Source organism: Callithrix jacchus, chromosome 3, assembly GCF_049354715.1.
Source record: "Callithrix jacchus isolate 240 chromosome 3, calJac240_pri, whole genome shotgun sequence".
Lineage (NCBI taxonomy): Eukaryota > Metazoa > Chordata > Mammalia > Primates > Cebidae > Callithrix > Callithrix jacchus.
The window spans coordinates 69,616,041-69,633,725 of record NC_133504.1 but is presented as its reverse complement, the minus strand read 5'-3'; the positions used below and the strand labels follow the sequence as shown (position 1 = coordinate 69,633,725).

At 38.1% G+C, this 17,685-nt stretch overlaps 1 protein-coding gene across 2 annotated transcripts in view; it reads left to right on the top strand.

Moving 5' to 3' along the window:
• Nucleotides 1–2,231: 2,231 nt before the first annotated feature.
• Nucleotides 2,232–17,685, top strand: part of HSPA4L (heat shock protein family A (Hsp70) member 4 like) — a 56,529-nt gene continuing 41,075 nt past the window's right edge. The window contains exons 1-3 of one of the 2 annotated variants that reach the window (XM_002745370.6): nt 2,232–2,554; nt 13,735–13,792; nt 15,453–15,593. In XM_002745370.6, coding sequence (XP_002745416.1) covers nt 2,448–2,554; nt 13,735–13,792; nt 15,453–15,593 — 306 coding nt within the window. In that variant the 5' untranslated portion in view covers nt 2,232–2,447. Of the gene's footprint in view, nt 3,275–13,734; nt 13,793–15,452; nt 15,594–17,685 lie in introns of both variants that reach the window. The other variant, XM_035292980.3, reaches the window with a different exon arrangement.

Below are 17,685 nucleotides of genomic sequence, written 5' to 3'. Positions count from 1 at the left end.
AAAGGAACATTATACCCAATAATGGGTGACAAAAGATACAGGAAAATACTGTCAAAATTTGTACACTAAGCTATTAAGAAGTTCCGTGATGGTAATATTTTCAAACAAAACAAAAATAGTTCACCATTCAGAGATCTTTGCTTAGCAGTCCCCAAACCTTTCAGTATGAGGGACCAGTTTCATGGAAGAGAATTTTTCCATAAATGGGGGAAGGGTGTTTGTTATGAATCTGTTCCACCTCAGATCATCAGACATTAGATTCTCATAAAGAGCATGAAACTTAGATCCCTTGCATGTGCAGTTCACAACAGGGTTCACATTCCTATGAGAATCTAATGCCACCTGACAGGAGGCAGAGCTCAGGTGGTAATGCTTGACTGCCCTCCCTCAACTGCTGTGTCCCCAGTTCTTAATAGGCCACTGACCAGTTGGCCACTTGGGGACCCCTGCCTTTGCTGAGAGGAAACTAACTCAGGAGGAAGTCCAGTTGAATGTAAGCAGCAACAAAGTAAAGAAATTGGTAAACATGTTAGTAGACCTAAATAAACACTGCCTGTAAAATGAAAAATACATACTTTTTGGTGAAAGGAGTGACTTACCATAATGAATTTCAGAATAATGTCAGAAGAGGCGTCTGAGGCGAACTGGTGGAAGCCACAGGCGCCCAGCAAGACTAGGGCCCAGGGTTCAGTTGGTGTGGTGGGGGGGTAGGGGGGCGGCAGCGCCCAATCACTGTTCCGCTCACGCGCTGCTGTGTCTCAGAGGGCGGCTTCTCCCAAGTGATCAACATCTCCTGAGTGCTCATGAAGGGAAGAGAGGCCTGATTTATTCTTCAATGTAGAGACCAGAACGCAAGCAATACTGGACAATCCAGTTGCCTCACTATCGCCTTTGAAAATGGATTTCACGTTCATCCTAACAACAGCAGGAGCTATAGTCACCCTTGCTGCTGCTGCTGTAGCAGCATTATTAATACTAAAAAATCTAAGTTCTTTAAAGAAGTGGACGACTAGGGATAATCAGAATACTAAAGCATCTGGTAAAAACAAAAGGTAACAAAAAACCCACGCCTATTTTCAAGATGGAACGGGAAACACACAAGGATTTGAATGAGAAGGAACAGAGACCAGAGGAAGAGGACGAGGAGGACCAGGGAACAGAGCAAGGACTGGGAGAGAAGGCAGGGTACACACATATAAGTGCACGAAAAGGAACAGCGCAGCCAAACTTCGTTAAGTGTATCATAAAACTTGGTTAATTACCAACAGGCAACAGATGTCGATCAAACGAAGAGGGAGGGTTCTGGACCACACTGGGCTTTTTGAGGACCACAGGCCAGCGGCTGAAGGCTGGAGCACAGACGTGGCTGGTGTGAGTGGCGCAGACTTAAGTAAGATCACTTTCCTGTAAAACTGGTTTCCAGAAGCAAGGGTCAGTGGCAGGGCCAGCATCTTTTAGAATGGCCTGAGGAAAGGTACGTGGAAGGAAAGTTGTCAGTGTGATCTTGTTTCTTGACATAAGTTTGACTTTTGGTATTTCAAAACGTGACAAGAAAAAAAGCCTAGAATGTGATCATTCTGCTTTCGCTCCAGAGGCTGGCCCGGGCTCGGCTGCGCCCCCGGGGCGGGGCGGAGCGGCGGGAGCCGCACAATGGGCGCCACCTCACAGAGCCGGGGCTGCGGGCCTCGAGCCACACGGTGGAGCGCGCCGGGCGGCACATGGGCCGCTCAGGGCAGCGAGGCCTGCGGGTGGGTGCCGGGCTGCGGGCGAGCCCTTCTGGGGGTAGGGGATGAGCGGGCGGCGTCCGCCAGCCCGGGCGGCATTTTGCCGCCGTGACAAGCACGCCTCCGGTTGCCAAAACAACCCAAAACGGTGCCTCTCAAAACACATTTGCAAAGCGCCGGCCTGCCTCTCAACTAGCACAACCGCCCGACGTCCTGATGCCACGCGAGGGCACGCGAAGCGACGCTGACTCCCCTCCTCCTTTCCCCGATCCTCCCCGCCCCGCCTTCCCCCTTCTCCCGCCCGGAGGTGGCTCAGCAGCCTCCATTTTCCAGATCTTTCTCGAACCCGCAGCTACTCGAGCAGACGTTGCCCGAGTGTTGACGGAAGCGGCCGAAGTCCGGGCCGCGAGCAGGTTCGGACGCGGAGCGGAGGCTCGCGCGCCTCCCCGGCGGCCGAGCGCGCAGGCGCAGGTCCTAGTAACTGCCGGTCGGAGGCGGCCGAACCGCAGTAGGGAGAGATCCGACCGGCGGGAAGCTGGGCAGCGGCCTCTGCTCATTCCGCGGGTTTTCGACTCCCTGCCCTAGATTTTCCGCTTCGCGACTTGGGGTCCCCTCTACTTTGCTTCTCGTAGGAGTCGCAAATCCAGCAGCAATAGTTCAGAAGAGGACGCGGTTCCCGTACCGAAGGGTTCGGCACCAGCAGCCCGAATATCACGCGGCGGGATGTCTGTGGTTGGCATTGACCTCGGCTTTCTCAACTGCTACATCGCTGTCGCAAGGAGTGGCGGCATCGAGACCATCGCCAATGAGTACAGTGACAGGTGTACCCCGTAAGTGCCTCTACTGAGCATCACGTCAACCCTAAGAAACGGTTTTCCATCCCGCCCTTACGTTTGTCCTGTCTGCTGGCTTCCTGGAATTTTCCGCTGATGTGCCCCGAACCCCTAGATGACAGGTGCAGCCAGTCAACCGCGGTGCCTAGAGACCGCCGCGCGGCGGTCGGACTTCCTCGCCCCGCAAAGCTGCTTTTCTTTCAAGGACGAGGGACAGGACGAGGGACAGCACAAGTTTGCGCAGCTTTCTTTTCTGTACCCACACACGCCCCCTGCCTCCTCGCGCCGCTGACCCCCGACCTCTTTTGCTTGCGAGAGGGGGGTTGCTGTGGGACAGCCCTGGCGTCCTGAACATCGAGAAAGATCTGCGGTTGCCTCTAATGAGGTTTGCGTGGGATTATCGGCCGCGGGCAAGCAGCCCCGCGAGAGTTCTTCATCCTGCCCTCCCACCTTTCCCCGTCCCTCTGGTGACAGACAGCTTGCTCTCAGAAAAGTCAAAAGCTAGCTTAGGCTGCGCAAGTCAGAGATGAATTGCAGGTTCATCTGGCCCCCAAAGCCATTTTGTTTTTCTTTCCGAGGGATGCTCAGTGAGGCATGTGGGGTTTTACAAAACCTGGTGCCCTTAAGAACTGGAGGTAATGGAGCGGGTTTCCAGAGCCAGGTCAATGGTGCATTGATAGGGAGAGCCTCGGATGGAAGTCACTGGCCTGTGCATTGGTAACTACGTCAGTTGCTGGAATGCGGCGAGGTTGGGTCGGTCCAAACGGGTGTTTCTGCAGAGTGAATTGTTGGAGTCGGGGGCAGCTGTCCCGTATAAACATGATTGTGAAGTGATTCTATTACGAACACTTGATGAAAGGGTTAGGCGGAGCGGCGTTATGTCATGGAAACATGTTTCCACATGTTACGTTGTTTCTCTGGTCTGGGAAGTTTGTTGCAAAGAATATAATTAAGTAATTCTGAAATATGAAAAACTAGCTGCTGCTTATAGGTTGCTGTTACTGGTAATTTTGTGAGGAAACCAACTATATAAAAGCTATATTACTTTTTACAGGAAGGTAAAACATATTAATATGACTGTTCTGAATGGTCCAAAATGTAGTATCTCAACTATACTAAAACAAGATCAGTGTCCAGTGGTCTTTAAATAAATGCCTCATTTATTATTCTATGGACAGATTTAAAATATAGCAAAGAGATGTTGAATAGTAGCTTACCTGAAGCAGTCTATGCTTTGATTTCTTACAAAGAAAATTCTAGGTTTAATACCATTTTTTTTTTTTTTTAGATATACACATTTCTCGTATTGAAATTTTAAACGTTTTGGACGTTTATATTTTCAATATATGGGCATAGGTAAGGTAATCCTCAATACTGTTTGAACTCTTCCACTTTTACAATTGCTTCTGGCTTTTATGCACAGTGGGAGGCCAAAACAGTAACTGAAGTCGATGAATTCGTATCTACAAGGTTTTGTATTAAGCCACAAGAAATACTGGCTTTTGTCGGAAAAGGACCAGAAATTCCACTCTCCATCTTCAGCAGAGTAGGGGTTAATAGTGGGAGCAATCTTTGGCTTCAGTGACTCAACCTATAGAGAAAAAACTGAGAGGTAGGGTGGACATTCTTTTAGTCCTTAAAGCCATATCCTAAAAGATCAGAAACCAGAACAGTAAGTAAGATAGAGCTACATTTTCAGGCTGAGAAATCTCTATAGTAGTGAGTGAGCCTGTGACTCTTTAAAGAGCCTGGCCGGCCAGACTTAGAAAGTTCTTTAAAAAGTGGGCTTCTAGAATCTTCTAGAAGTCTCTTTGTTAATGTACTTAGGCATACTGGTTGATTCTGTGTGGATGAGAGGTAATGTGATATTTCTGATTTGTGTGCTACAAAGCCAATAGTAGTACCTAGATTTAATCAGCCTAATCTAAACTAGAAAGTTCTTAAAGTGAAAGGATATTCTCATTTAGCTTGCATCAGCAACTCTTCTCTACATGGCTGGGCACTGTCATTTACCTCAGAAATGTATCCTTTGTTGTTTCTCAACAAAAGTACTTCATGGTAGTCCAGTGCCCTTACACTGTGTATTACTTTGTGTGTCCAATTGTTGAAAAACAGCCTTTCCAGGCCTGGGGATAAATGTCCCGAGGCCTGGAAAGGCTGTGTTGAATACCTGTCATTATTAGACAACCTTTAACTTTTCTAATACACCACAGTATTTAATAACACACATAAACTAGCTTTGCAAATAAAATGTCTTTCATATTACAATTGCTTACATCAAGGTAGTATGACATATTTCTAAGATGTGAATACATTATAAAAGGATCCTATGAAAAGAGGAAAGAAATGTTCAATTTAGTTGGTTTCAGCATCCATACATTTTTACATTTATTTCATTAACATATTTGATTACTTATGGGTGGGAAGATCCCATAAAAACCTAGGAGGACAGTTTAATGAACCAAGTTTTGGCCTACAATTAAGGGGACGAAAGGCAAGTGATTTAACCTATTCATTCAGATTCATCTTCTGTAAAGTTGTAATCTTTGTACTGGCCTCTCATCTCCTGTATAAGTTGAAAAGGGAGAGAGAAATTAACATGCATAAATAGAAGAGACAAAATAATTTTTCTGAACATTTTCTTATTTAAAAATTATTACATAATAGTGTATATGCACATTATATAAAATACTGACACATTAAAAGATGAAATTAAAAATTGTAATTCCTCCAGATGGTTTTCTGTGCGTGTTTTCAAAGGGAAGGGGAAACACATTATGTTTAGTAACTTGTTTCTTTCTTTTTTTTTTTAAGATGGAGTCTTGCTCTTTTCGCCCAGGCTGGAGTTCAGTGGTATGATTTCAGCTCACTGCAACCTCCGCCTCCTGGGTTCAAGCAGTTCTCATGCCTCACCTTCCCAAGTAGTTGGGATTACAAGCACCCGCCACTACACCCAGCCAATTGTTGTATTTTTAGTAGAGACAGGGTTTCACCATGTTGTCCAGGCTGGTCTCGAACACCTGACCTCAGGTGATCCACCTGCCTCAGCCTCCGAAAGTGCTGGGATTACAGGCGTGAGCCACCGCATGCCTGACCTGTTTAGTAACCTTTTTCTATGTAAAGCATGTATATTTCTATACTGTCAGTTTCAGTGTTTATATATTCATGATAATTTAAACCATAGCGTATTAGACATTCAGGTTGTTTATGATACTTTGTAAACAGTGTTGCAATAACTACCTTTGTAATTAAATTTTTGATCCTTCAAGTAAATTCCTAGAAGTGGAATTACTAAGTGCATATTTTTAAAGGACAGGTTCATGTCTGTATTCACTTAAGTATGGATGTAGGGATTAGAATTTCCATCCCAGGCTTAAGTATACCGAGATGATTAGTTTCACACATGGGGAAAAAATGATAGCCAAGAATCCTCATTAAATATCAAATTAAAGCATATGGTCAACTGTAACTGTTCATAATAGTGATTACTGTATGCCAAGCAAGCATTGTCATACATATCACAATTGTATGAGTTTGATCATACTACATACATATCACAATTGTATGAGTTTGGTCATACTAGATACATACCACAATTGTTTGCGTTTGGTCATACTAGCTATCTTTTTTTCCATAAGGAGCCTAAAGCAAAGTTAAATAACTTGGCCAAGAATTAGTAAAACCGTTAATTGGATTCTGTTTCAGGCCTCTCTGACCCTAGAACCCAAATGTCTTTCCAGTATCCATTGTTGTAAGGATGGCATATGCATAACTAGGTTTATGATGAAAGGGACAAATTAATTACCTGGTTGAGCAGTTATTGTACAGGAAAGCATCTTGCTCTACCATCAATAAATGTAAAATTTTAGCTAGTTTCTAAGAAATACTACCTTGTTTTAAAACTTTTTAAAATAATTCTTAAAAAGTGTTTTACACAGGATCTTGGTCTGTCACTCAGACTGGAATCTAGTGGTACAATCATAGCTCTCTGCAACCTTGAGTTCCTGGGCTCGAAAGATCCTCCCACCTCAGCTTCCCAAGTAGCTGGGACTACAGGTGCATGCCACCATGCCCCACTAATTTTATTTTTTTCCAATAGAGACAAGGTCTTGCCATACTGCCTAGGCTAGTCTCTAACTCCTGGCCTGAAGCCATCCTCTTGTCTTGGCTTCCCAAAGTGCTGGGACTATAGGTGTGAACCAACGTGCCTAGCCAGTAATTCTTTTTAAGTTATGTTAAGGACATTTAAAAATCTTACTTTGTTTTTAAAATTCATAAAAAATATATACACAACAAATATCAGTGTAAACATACAGAAAAAGTAGTGTGGAAGACAATAAACTTAATAATGGATAGATACTTCTTGGAGGTAGAATTATGGAGGAGGTGCTTTTAATTTATAGTCTGTAATGAACACTTCATAATAGGGAATATGGATTTTCTTTAAATGAAACTATTCCAAGATTTTTGTTAGGTATGTTGTTTTATCATCAAAATTTTGTATGATTCTTCAATACTCAGTTTTCTGGTTTTCTATATTTTTTTTCCTATTTCTTTACAAGTGTATGAATAATCTGGAAATAGGAGAAAATACTGTTTAAACACTGTTTCAGATGAGTGAGCTACCCTCTTAAATGCACAAAGTAAAAATCCCTTACTTTTGTGTGTTAAAAACAACAGCACATGGAAAATGCTAAACTCCAGGGGTTAACTGTGACTATAATAGATGGCCATTTTCTGGTGATGGCAGTTTGGGATGAAGAGGAACCTTTCACCTTTTTTTGTTAAATATTCTTTTTACTACATGAGTTGGTTTGATATGTTTTGCTGTTTGAGCTTATATTTTATTTAAAATATTTTAAACGCTGAAGAATTACACAAAGTAAGTCTCCCCCTTCCCCCCTTCCTAACCACGTCCTAAAGTTTATGTTTCTAGCTATACTAGGATATGATTGTATGTACATAATGGATTTTTAAAAAAATTATAAAACAACACTGATAAAATAACAAAAGCAGAATGTACAAAATTTGCGAATTGCTTTCTTTTCACCTTTAAATATTTTGGGCATCTTCTCAAACTATGGCTCTAATTTACCTCATTCTTTTTGCCAACTGTATAGTATCCCATTGATAGATTGTTATGGACATTTCAAGTTAATATTTTGCTAGTGACATAAAAATTCAGTGAACACCTTTGTTATTTAAATTTGCTGAGATGAGTGAAAAGTCAGGTGATTTATATTATTTCAGAATGTTTACCATTGAACTCACTGACTTAAGCACTGAAAAAAAAGTTTTAACTTACTACTGATAGTCTTTTAATAGGTGGTCATTACAAATTAGTGAGTATAGTTGTGTTCTGATAAAAGGTTATTTACAAAAATAGGTTGCAGGTGGTGGTAGTTTGCAAACTTCTAAGCAATTATAATCAAAAGAATTTTAACATTGTTTTGCATTGATATTTGTGTTTGAACCAAGTGAATTGTAGGTAATATGAGTTTTTCAAATAATATATCTAATAAATTTAATAGATATATCAAATTTAATGTAGTTAGTATACCTAATCAGCTTTTAAAATATTGTCTACCTATGTAAATATTTGTGTGGTTTCTACTAATGGCTTCAAGCTAATTTATGAATTACATTTACTAACCATTTGAAAACTCTTAAATTATTATTGTTTATATGTTGTTAAGTGTTTAATTCTTTGTCCATAATGAAAAGTTGAAAGCTTTGTTATTACTAAATCATATCTGCCTGGAAGTCTTATATTTTTAAGTAGCAAGCTAGAAAGAAAATTGCCAACAGTGAGTTTTTTTGAAAACGTTCTTCCCCCTTCACCTTCTAGGACAACACTTTTTCCAAATAATTTGAAAAACAATATCCACAATGTTTTCTTTACCACAGAACTTTTTAGATCCCTTAATTTGTTCATAAGCATTGAAATTCTCCAAGAAAGTGATGCTTTTCTCAAGCTTATTTGAACAACTGAGGAATTACATTTCATAGAACACTATTTGGGAAATGATGGTCTAGGAGAGAGGTTCTCAACTAGAGGTGATTTTGCCTCTGAATGGTTAACTGACAGAATCTGAAATATTTGGGGGTATGTTACAACTAAGGTTAAAAGAGAGGGTTGGATGCTAGGAATACTCCTAATATCATACAGTGCACACAGTACAGCCCCAGTGTCCCAACGAAGAATTATCTGGGCTAAGATGTCAGTATTGCCAAGGTAGAGAAATCCTGCTCTGTAGACATTTTGGCAAAGATAGTTGAAACTAGTTGCTCAGCCCTTGATCTAAACCTGTGGATTACGCTGATATCAGAGGCTAAAGATAGTAACTGTGATTTTATGGAACTAGCAAGGGAAAGAAGGGGGCTTTTTTAAAGCTTCATGGAGATTGATAAGGAGCAAACAAATATAGAGTGTGCTGAGCTCTTAGGCAACAAATCTCTTCTGGTAGTATGTATTTTCTCCAACATAATTATTCTTGGCCTTATAAAAAAAAGCTTTTTGAGAGAGGAAGAAAATTCTAAATTTTAAGGGGAAAATACAAATACAGCTTTCTTAAAGTAACATCTTGTCATCGATTTTTATGCCCTCTCCTACTAAAAGGAACATAGGATATTAGAAATCTTTTTTGTTTAGAATTTTGTGGTATTTTCTGATAATGTGAGATTATCGCACAATAGCAAGAGCAGGTGGGTATTATAGATATAAGCTGCTTTGAAAACTCTCCTTTTTTCTAGCCATAAAATGACATTTCTAAATATAGTAGTTGAAATAATACAAAGTATAATATAGATTATTCTGTATACCCTTGGATAAACTGTATCTTTTTCTGTGAAAACTCTTGCATCAGCCTAAGCTGTGTTGTTATGTGTCTAGTTCCCTTGTTGTAACTAATGTAAAAGTTTTGAGAGCAAATAGGTGTAATTTATTTGGATTTTTCTGAAAACACTTGGCAGGTATTTTTTTTATTTAATGGTTGTAACTTCCTGGAATCTTTTTGAAAGAAAATCGAAGGAGTTTGAAGAAGTGCCTTTTTGAAGTGGGATTTCTATGTCTTTGAAACTGGGTGTTTCCAAACCTGGTTAAATGACAGATTTTTTAACTTTACAAGTTGTCTTCTTTTAACTTCAGAGAATGTCTGATAATGGTAACTGTTTAGCCTTTGTGAAGTGATATATGTATGAAACATATTTCAAGGAACCTAATGCTTAATGATAATTGAATCTGAATCTTATTTGGCTCTACTGTTCCAATAAAAATTAAACTTTTGAGAATCAACCTATGAATAAGATTTTCAGTGTAGTCAAAGTGATGATAGCTTACTGTTGAAAAATTAGAAGTATTTGGAAGTGTGTCCACATAATGGAGTTGGGAGCAAGATGGGACATAAGGTAGGCTGAGAAATGGCAAACCTGTGATTTCTCTAATATATGAGTTTTAGGATGGAATGCCAACCATTCACACATTACAATATTGGATATGTAAATTTTTACTCTGGCAGAGAATATGTTGAATCAGGGAGTTATTTATAAGAGTTGTGAAGATGTCATTTAAGCCATGATTCCTGCGATACCCTTATTTTCCTGTTTTTCACCAAATCACAACTAAAGAACAGTAACTTCCATTTCCTCTTTAATCTGACTGTCACTTTTAACATTTCAGTTCTACATATGTGTTTGCCTGGACGCCTCAAAGATACCTCAAACTAACATGTTCAAAATAGAGTTCGACTGTCCTATCCTCAAACCTATCTTAGAACATTTTGTGTCTAATTGAGTGCCATCATCACTGACCCTCTAATGCAAACTAGAAACCTAGAGATTATTCTTGTCACTTGCCTCTTCCTACTGTCTAGTTCAACACTGTCCAACAAAAGCATGTGAGCTACATAGGTAATTTTAAATGCCTTAATAGAGCCAGGTACAGTGGCTCACACCTGTAATCCCAGCACTTTGGGAGGCCAACCAAGGCAGGTGGATCACTTGAGCCTAGGAGTTTGAGACTAGCCTGGGCAACATGGTGAAACCCCATCTCTACAAAAACTTTTAAAGATTAGCCAATAGTCCCAGCTGCTCAGGAAGCTAAGATAGGAGGATTGCTTGAGTCCTGCAGGCCAAGGCTGCAGTGAGCCAAGATCTGGCCACTACACTCCAGTCTGGGTGACAAAGCAAGACCCTGTCTTAAAAAAAAATTCTAATATTTATATTAAAAAGGCAAAATGAAGCAAGTGAGACTAATTTTACTGTTTAATTCAGCATATCCAAAGTTTTATCTTAATGTATAATCAATGTTTTTAAATTGAAGTATTTCACTTTTTTGGTATTAAATTTTCAGAATCTAGAGCACAGATGTCCAACCATTTGGCTTCCCTGAGCCCCATAGAATTGTCTTGGGCCACACATAAAATACACTTAACACTAAAGATAACTGATGTGCTGAAGAAAAGGTCCAGGCATAATTTTTGTGCTATCTGCCATCACAGACAAGCAAAAACATCCTTGCATTCAAAGGGTTGGAAACCCATGATCTAGAGTTAATTTTATACTTTATGTAAGCACATCTCAATTCAGACTAGCCACATTTCATGTGCATAATAACCACGTATGGCTGGTGGCTAGTGGCTACTGTATGGGATGGTAAAGATCTAGTGTGTCACCCAGTCCTTTGAGTTTCCTCCTAAATAACTCTTTTTTCTTCTTGTCTCAGCTGTCACCATCCTAATATAAATTACTGCTAACTTTTTGCTATCCTCTCATCAATTAACACTGTAGTCAATATGAACTCCAACAAACTCTTTACCACTTCTATACTGTCATCATTTATTCTTCCTTAGTCTTATTTCCTTGGGTAAGCCTTTCCTGATCCTCTCCCTCTAGTTAATTCCTTGTTACAAACTTTTATAGCACCATGTTCACCTGCTGTTATATGTTATAGCACATAGTTTACTTTCTTTTGTATGAGTCTATAGCATTGTGAGATTCAGAGGGCCAAAACCATGTCTTTTTCTTTATTATATTTCTAGCAACTAACAATGTGCCAGGCATATAGTAATTATTAACAAATATCTGTTAAATTGACTGAAGTTTTTAACTGTTTGTTTTCCCTGAAAATCCAGTAGTCCGTAGCAGAACAGTGTTTTGTTCAGCCTTTGGAAGGCACTGCTCTGGAATATTGCCTCTCCAGTTTGTATTATATATTAGTATGCAGGGTCTTCTCCATTATTCAGAAACCTTTAATGAATCCTCATTACCTACTGAATAAATGTTAAGATTCAAATCTGGCACCTGAGACCCTATATAATCTGGCCTTGATACTGTCTTTTCAAATTATCCTATGAAACTAGTCAAGTTGTATTCTTTTCGTTTTCACCCTGGCTGAGTCCAAATTATACTCTTCTAGTCCTCAAATAAGCATTACCCTTAGGAACCATCATTCCACTCATTAAGTACCTTTTTTGTGTCCTAGAAAAAGATCTAGGGTAGAATATCTAGGCTAGTGCTATCCAGTAGAAATTTGTCTTGTGTATTTGTTCTGTGTATATTGTTATTTGTATATCTGCTAGCTACATGTGGCTATTAAGCACCTGAAATGTGAGTAGTCCTGAGAAACTGAATATTCTAGTTAATTTAACTTGTACTAGCCCCACATGGCTAGTGGCTGCCATACTAGATACTGCAGATCAAGGAAGTGATACGTGTTACGTTGCCCTCATGGAATTCACATTCTGGCTTCTGGTGTGGAAATACAGTTACTAAATGAATTGTATCAGATGATGATACATACTATGGAGAAAAATAAAATTGAGTAAACAGTATGAGGTGTGTTTTGGGGAGGATCAGGAATGTTGTTTTTATTGGATGGTGAGGATAGATATTTCCAATAAGCTGACATTTGAGCAGAGAACTGAAAGAAGTGAGAGCACCAGCCATACGGATGTATTTTCTGAACACTTCAGAAAGAAAGAACAGCATTTTCAAAGGCCTTCAAGCAAAAGGGTGCTTGGGATATTCTAGAAATAGCAAGGAGACCAGTGTGCCTAGATTGAATTTGCAGAATAGAACAGCTAAGGACCAGACCATGAAGGGCTTTATTGGCTGTTACAGGACCCAAACTTTTATTTTGTGAGATAGGGCACCAGTGGAGGATTATTTCATGATCAGAGAACATCAGAGTTTCATGATCTTAGTTTTTAAGTGGATCACTTTGGCTACTATATGGAGAACAGAGTATATACCTATATATCAGGAATGTCTTTTTCCGTAAGACAAATAGATATTAAATGTTTTCTCTCCTTTCAAGTCTTGATTCAAGAAGTTGCCTCTGTTATCCAGAAGCGAGTATTCTCTTCTTTGCTACTATTATTCACAATCCTATATAGTCTATTGATTTTTTTTCAATTGACTATACATTCTCCAAGGACAGGTATTGTGGCTTGTATACACGGAGTGCCTATAAAATATTTGTTGAATTGAATATAGTTTTCTGTCTTTATAAATGAAATCGCAGAAACATTTTCTTGAACCGTAACATGAAATGGTATTTTGATGAAGATATTATTCTGTGCCTGCTCTATATTATTATTCTATTCTATTACATTTTAATGTGGTAGTTAAAATGCAATAATTTACACAATGTTTACTATATGCCAATTATTGTTAAAAGCATTTACCTCTATCCATTCTCTTAATTCTTACATAACTGTATGAGCAGTTATTATCACTGTTCCAGACAAGAAGCCAAAGCACATAATGGTTATGTAATTCCAGAAAATTAAGTGGCAAATCCAGGATTTGAATTTAAGCAGCCTGTTAATTGACTAAGTGATCTTTTTAACTGTTTAACTTCCCTGAATATCCATTTGTTGACACAGGTGGGTTTTCTTTTAATGGTTCATAGATCAATATAATTTAAAAATCAATTTTAGAGATTAATATTGTATTGCCAGCTATTAGGACATTTGTTTAAAGTGTAACATTTATTTTGACCACCATTTTATTATATAGAGAAGCTATAAAATAAATTTTTTATTTCCATAGCCTATTTTAAAAGAATATATGGTTATATTACTCCTTTTAAATTCATTTTTGTATAAGGAGAAGCAAAATAATAGCACAATAATATAAAAGCACCATGGAACAAACTCTTTATTTTTCTGGTTTAGGGCCTGTATATCATTGGGATCAAGAACCCGAGCCATTGGAAATGCAGCAAAGAGCCAGGTAAATTGTTAATGTGTATGTTTTGACTTACAGAAAGAATTAACTGAATATTCATAACTAAGTTCCAATGTTATGTTGGTAAGAGTGAATAAGAGAGTGAGGAAAATAGGAAAGGTCCTAACATCTTTGTATTTTTTTTTTTAGATATAATTTGTTTTGGGTAGTAAAATGTTGAATTTTATTTTATTTTTTAATATTTTTTTAGTTGTGAAGTTAGGGTGTGCTATCATGTGACATCAGTTTTTCCCTGAATGGTCCCTCAAGTGACCATCTAGGGAATAATGAGGGATATTCTATCTAGAACAATCTAGGGAATAATGAGGGATATTCTATCTAGAACATACATTTCAATGACACGTAAGTAACATCTTTGTAAAATAGGGTGGGAAAAAAGTAAAAGAACTAATTTCCAGAGTAACTCAACGTGGCTACAACTAATTTACATAGAATTTGTTGAAGTATTTATATTTTTAGGATTTTGAAATGCTTATGATTAGAACATTTACTTTTAACATTTCATGTTATGGATTCATTTTCTTTGGACTTTGATTACTTCCATGAACCAAAAACCCTTAACAATTACTTACTGCATTTTATATATATCTGGGTCTTATATCTCATATGCTGGCTGACTTTCTAAGTGTAATCATAGATAATCAGAGTCTCTAAAAGGAACCTATAAAGTCATTTCTCCTATGGAGCTAAAGAGAACAGCATAGTAATTCAGCATCCCTATAGTTTTCATTTCATAATTGAAGATCAAGGTCTATTTGGCTTTAAAGGTCACTAGGAGTTCAGCAACTGGATCTCAGTAATATCCTGTAATTTGAGTTACATATCCTAGTTAAAGAAAAAATTGTTTTGCAAAAACGTAAGCCATATACAAATTAGGACACTTTCACTTAGCACTATGCTACATAGAAGGCATTTTAATTTACTAGCCTAGGAGTGATCCTCAGCAGTGGAAGCAAAGTACTAACTAGTACACGAAGATTTTCACAAAGAATTAGATATGGATAGGAAAAGAAAAACTAGACAATAAAAAACCAGTTTAAGTTAAAACACAGAAATGCAAGTGGAAATAAATGAGCAATCAAAGATACAGGTTGCATAGCCCTTGTAAGAAGTGCTTGGGACCAGAAATACTCAGATTTCATATTTTTTCAAATTTTGGAATATTTGCATGATGCAGGTGGACCATCACAAATCCTGAAATCCAAAACCTGAAAGTTTTTAAGTGCTAACAAGATCCGCAAAGGAAATCCTCATTGAAGTATTTAGATTTCAGATTTTTGGATTTGGAAAGCTCAACCTGTACTAATTCACTAGAGCAAAAGCATTGAGGAAAACCAAAAAGATGAGTTGTAGCTATTTATTACTTAAAACGTTTTAAAAGTTTGTTCTTTCTCTTCTGAAGACATTAATTTTGAATCTGACATTCCCAGAAAAGGTGGAGAATTTGGAAGGCAAGTGTTAAGATGTGTACATTCACATTGTACGACTTTACCATCAGTTGCAAACCAGAAAAAAATGAATGATTATGTGTAATCCTAAACTTGGATATGTAGGATAAAGGAAGTTGGTTGTTGTCAACTATTGGGATGTATTTTATTTTGCATTTAGTGGGTAACTGATAAATACAAGTGTTTACTGCCAACAGATAGTCACAAATGTAAGAAATACAATTCATGGCTTCAAAAAGCTTCATGGGCGGTCATTTGATGATCCCATTGTGCAGACAGAAAGGATCAGGCTTCCCTATGAACTGCAGAAGATGCCTAATGGAAGTGCAGGAGTTAAGGTAAGCTTTATATTCCCAGGATAACAAACCTATCTTCAAATAAGGGAAACCCAATATGATAATATTGCTATTTGTAGTTTGACCTTTTTCCTCTAGATACTGTACCTACACACTCATGAGATAGTCATTTTTGTAATAATTTTAGTGAATGCCAGGAAATCTAATTTACACAATTTTTAAATTAAATTCATACTTTTACTGTCAAGAAAAAAATGGTTATTATTTGGAGACTCAAGAGAATAGTTGTTAAGGGATAAACATGAAGGTATATAGGATTGAGAAGAATGGACCCAAAAAGTATGTTAATTGCTATAATGAGTTTAATGAGTTTAATGAGTTCTAGTTTAAAATAATCTTATATTATAAATATTAAAGCATACTTTTCTTCCAAATAAGAAATGGATTCTGGATTTTTAATTTTACATTCTGACATAGTTATAGATTAGTTAACCAAAACATGTTTGTGTTTATTTTTTTCAAAAACTAGCCTCAAAACACATGGAGCTACTGTATGGCCCAGAAATTCCACCACTGGGCTTATATGCAAGAGAATTGAAACATGTGTATACACAAAACCTTGTACATGAATGTTCATAAAAGCATTATTTATAATAGCCAAAAAGTGGAAACCATACAAGTGTCTATCAAATGATGAGTAGGTATACAAAATGTGGTGTAGCTTACCACATTTGCCCATAAAAAGGAATATTATTTGCCCATAAAAAGGAATGGAGTACTGATATGTGCTACAACATGTATCAACCTTGAAAACATGCCAGGTGAAAGAAGCCAGATACCAAAGGCCACATACTGTATGATTCCTTTTATATAGAATATCCAGAGTAGGACAAATTCATAGAAACAAAGTCAGATTAGTGGTTACTAAGGGTTAAGGGAAGGAAAAATAGAGAATGACTACTAATGGGTAAAGGGTTTCTTTTTGGGTGATGATGACCAGTGCACAACTTTGTGAATATACTGAACTGTGTACTTTAGAAGGACAAACTTAATGCTATGCAAATTATCTTGTAAGCTGTTTGTAGTAACTAATTTTAGACTTGATATATGTGTTATGGATGTGTACACAGTTCCATTTTTAGAAGAGGGTTCTGAATAAAAGGTGGATGATCAATTGTAGTAAGGAGACAGGAGGCTGTTAAAATAGTTGAGGAAGACACCAAGAGAAGTTAAACACCAGGAACAAATTATGAAGTCATATTTTAGGTGAAATTTTCAGGTTACTGAAGTGAAAAACTGGATGATTATGATAGTAACAACTGAGATAGAAAATAATATTCAGATATCTTTTAGATATGATAAGCTCTGGCTAATAGTTACCTAGAGCAGTTTATTGTACTCCAGTTTAAGATTTGAACTACTTAATTTTGTAAGTAGTTTAACTTCTTAAAGTGAAAAATTAATAGATCAGGCTTTGGGAATAGCCTGAGAAAAATAGAATAACATTTTTAAGAAAGGCAAAACCAAAGTTTTGAGTAACAGAATTTCTTACTGCCCGTAAGCTAGTAGAAAGGGCTTTGAAACATCAATTGGTCCTATGTTGAACTATGTCATCTTTTTTTTTTTATTGCATTTTAGGTTTTGGGGTACATGTGCAGAACATGCAAGATAGTTGCATAGGTACACACGTGGCAGTGTATTTTGCTGCCTTCCTCCCCTTCACCCACATTTGGCATTTCTCCCCATGCTATCTCTCCCCAGCTCCCCCCAACTGTTCCTCTTCTATTCCCCCCAATAACCCCAGTGTGTAGTGCTCCCTTCCCTGTGTCCATGTGTTCTCATTGTTCATCACCCACCTATGAGTGAGAATATGCAGTATTTCATTTTCTGTTCTTGTGTCAGTTTGCTGAGAATGATGTTCTCCAGATTCATCCATGTCCCTACAAAGGACACAAACTCATCATTTTTTATTGCTGCATAATATTCCATGGTGTATATGTGCCACATTTTCCCAGACCAGTCTATCATTGATGGGCATTTGGGTTGGTTCCAGGTCTTTGCTATTGTAAACAGTGCTGCAATGAATATTCGTGTGCATGTGTCCTTACGGTAGACCAATTTATGGTCCTTTGGA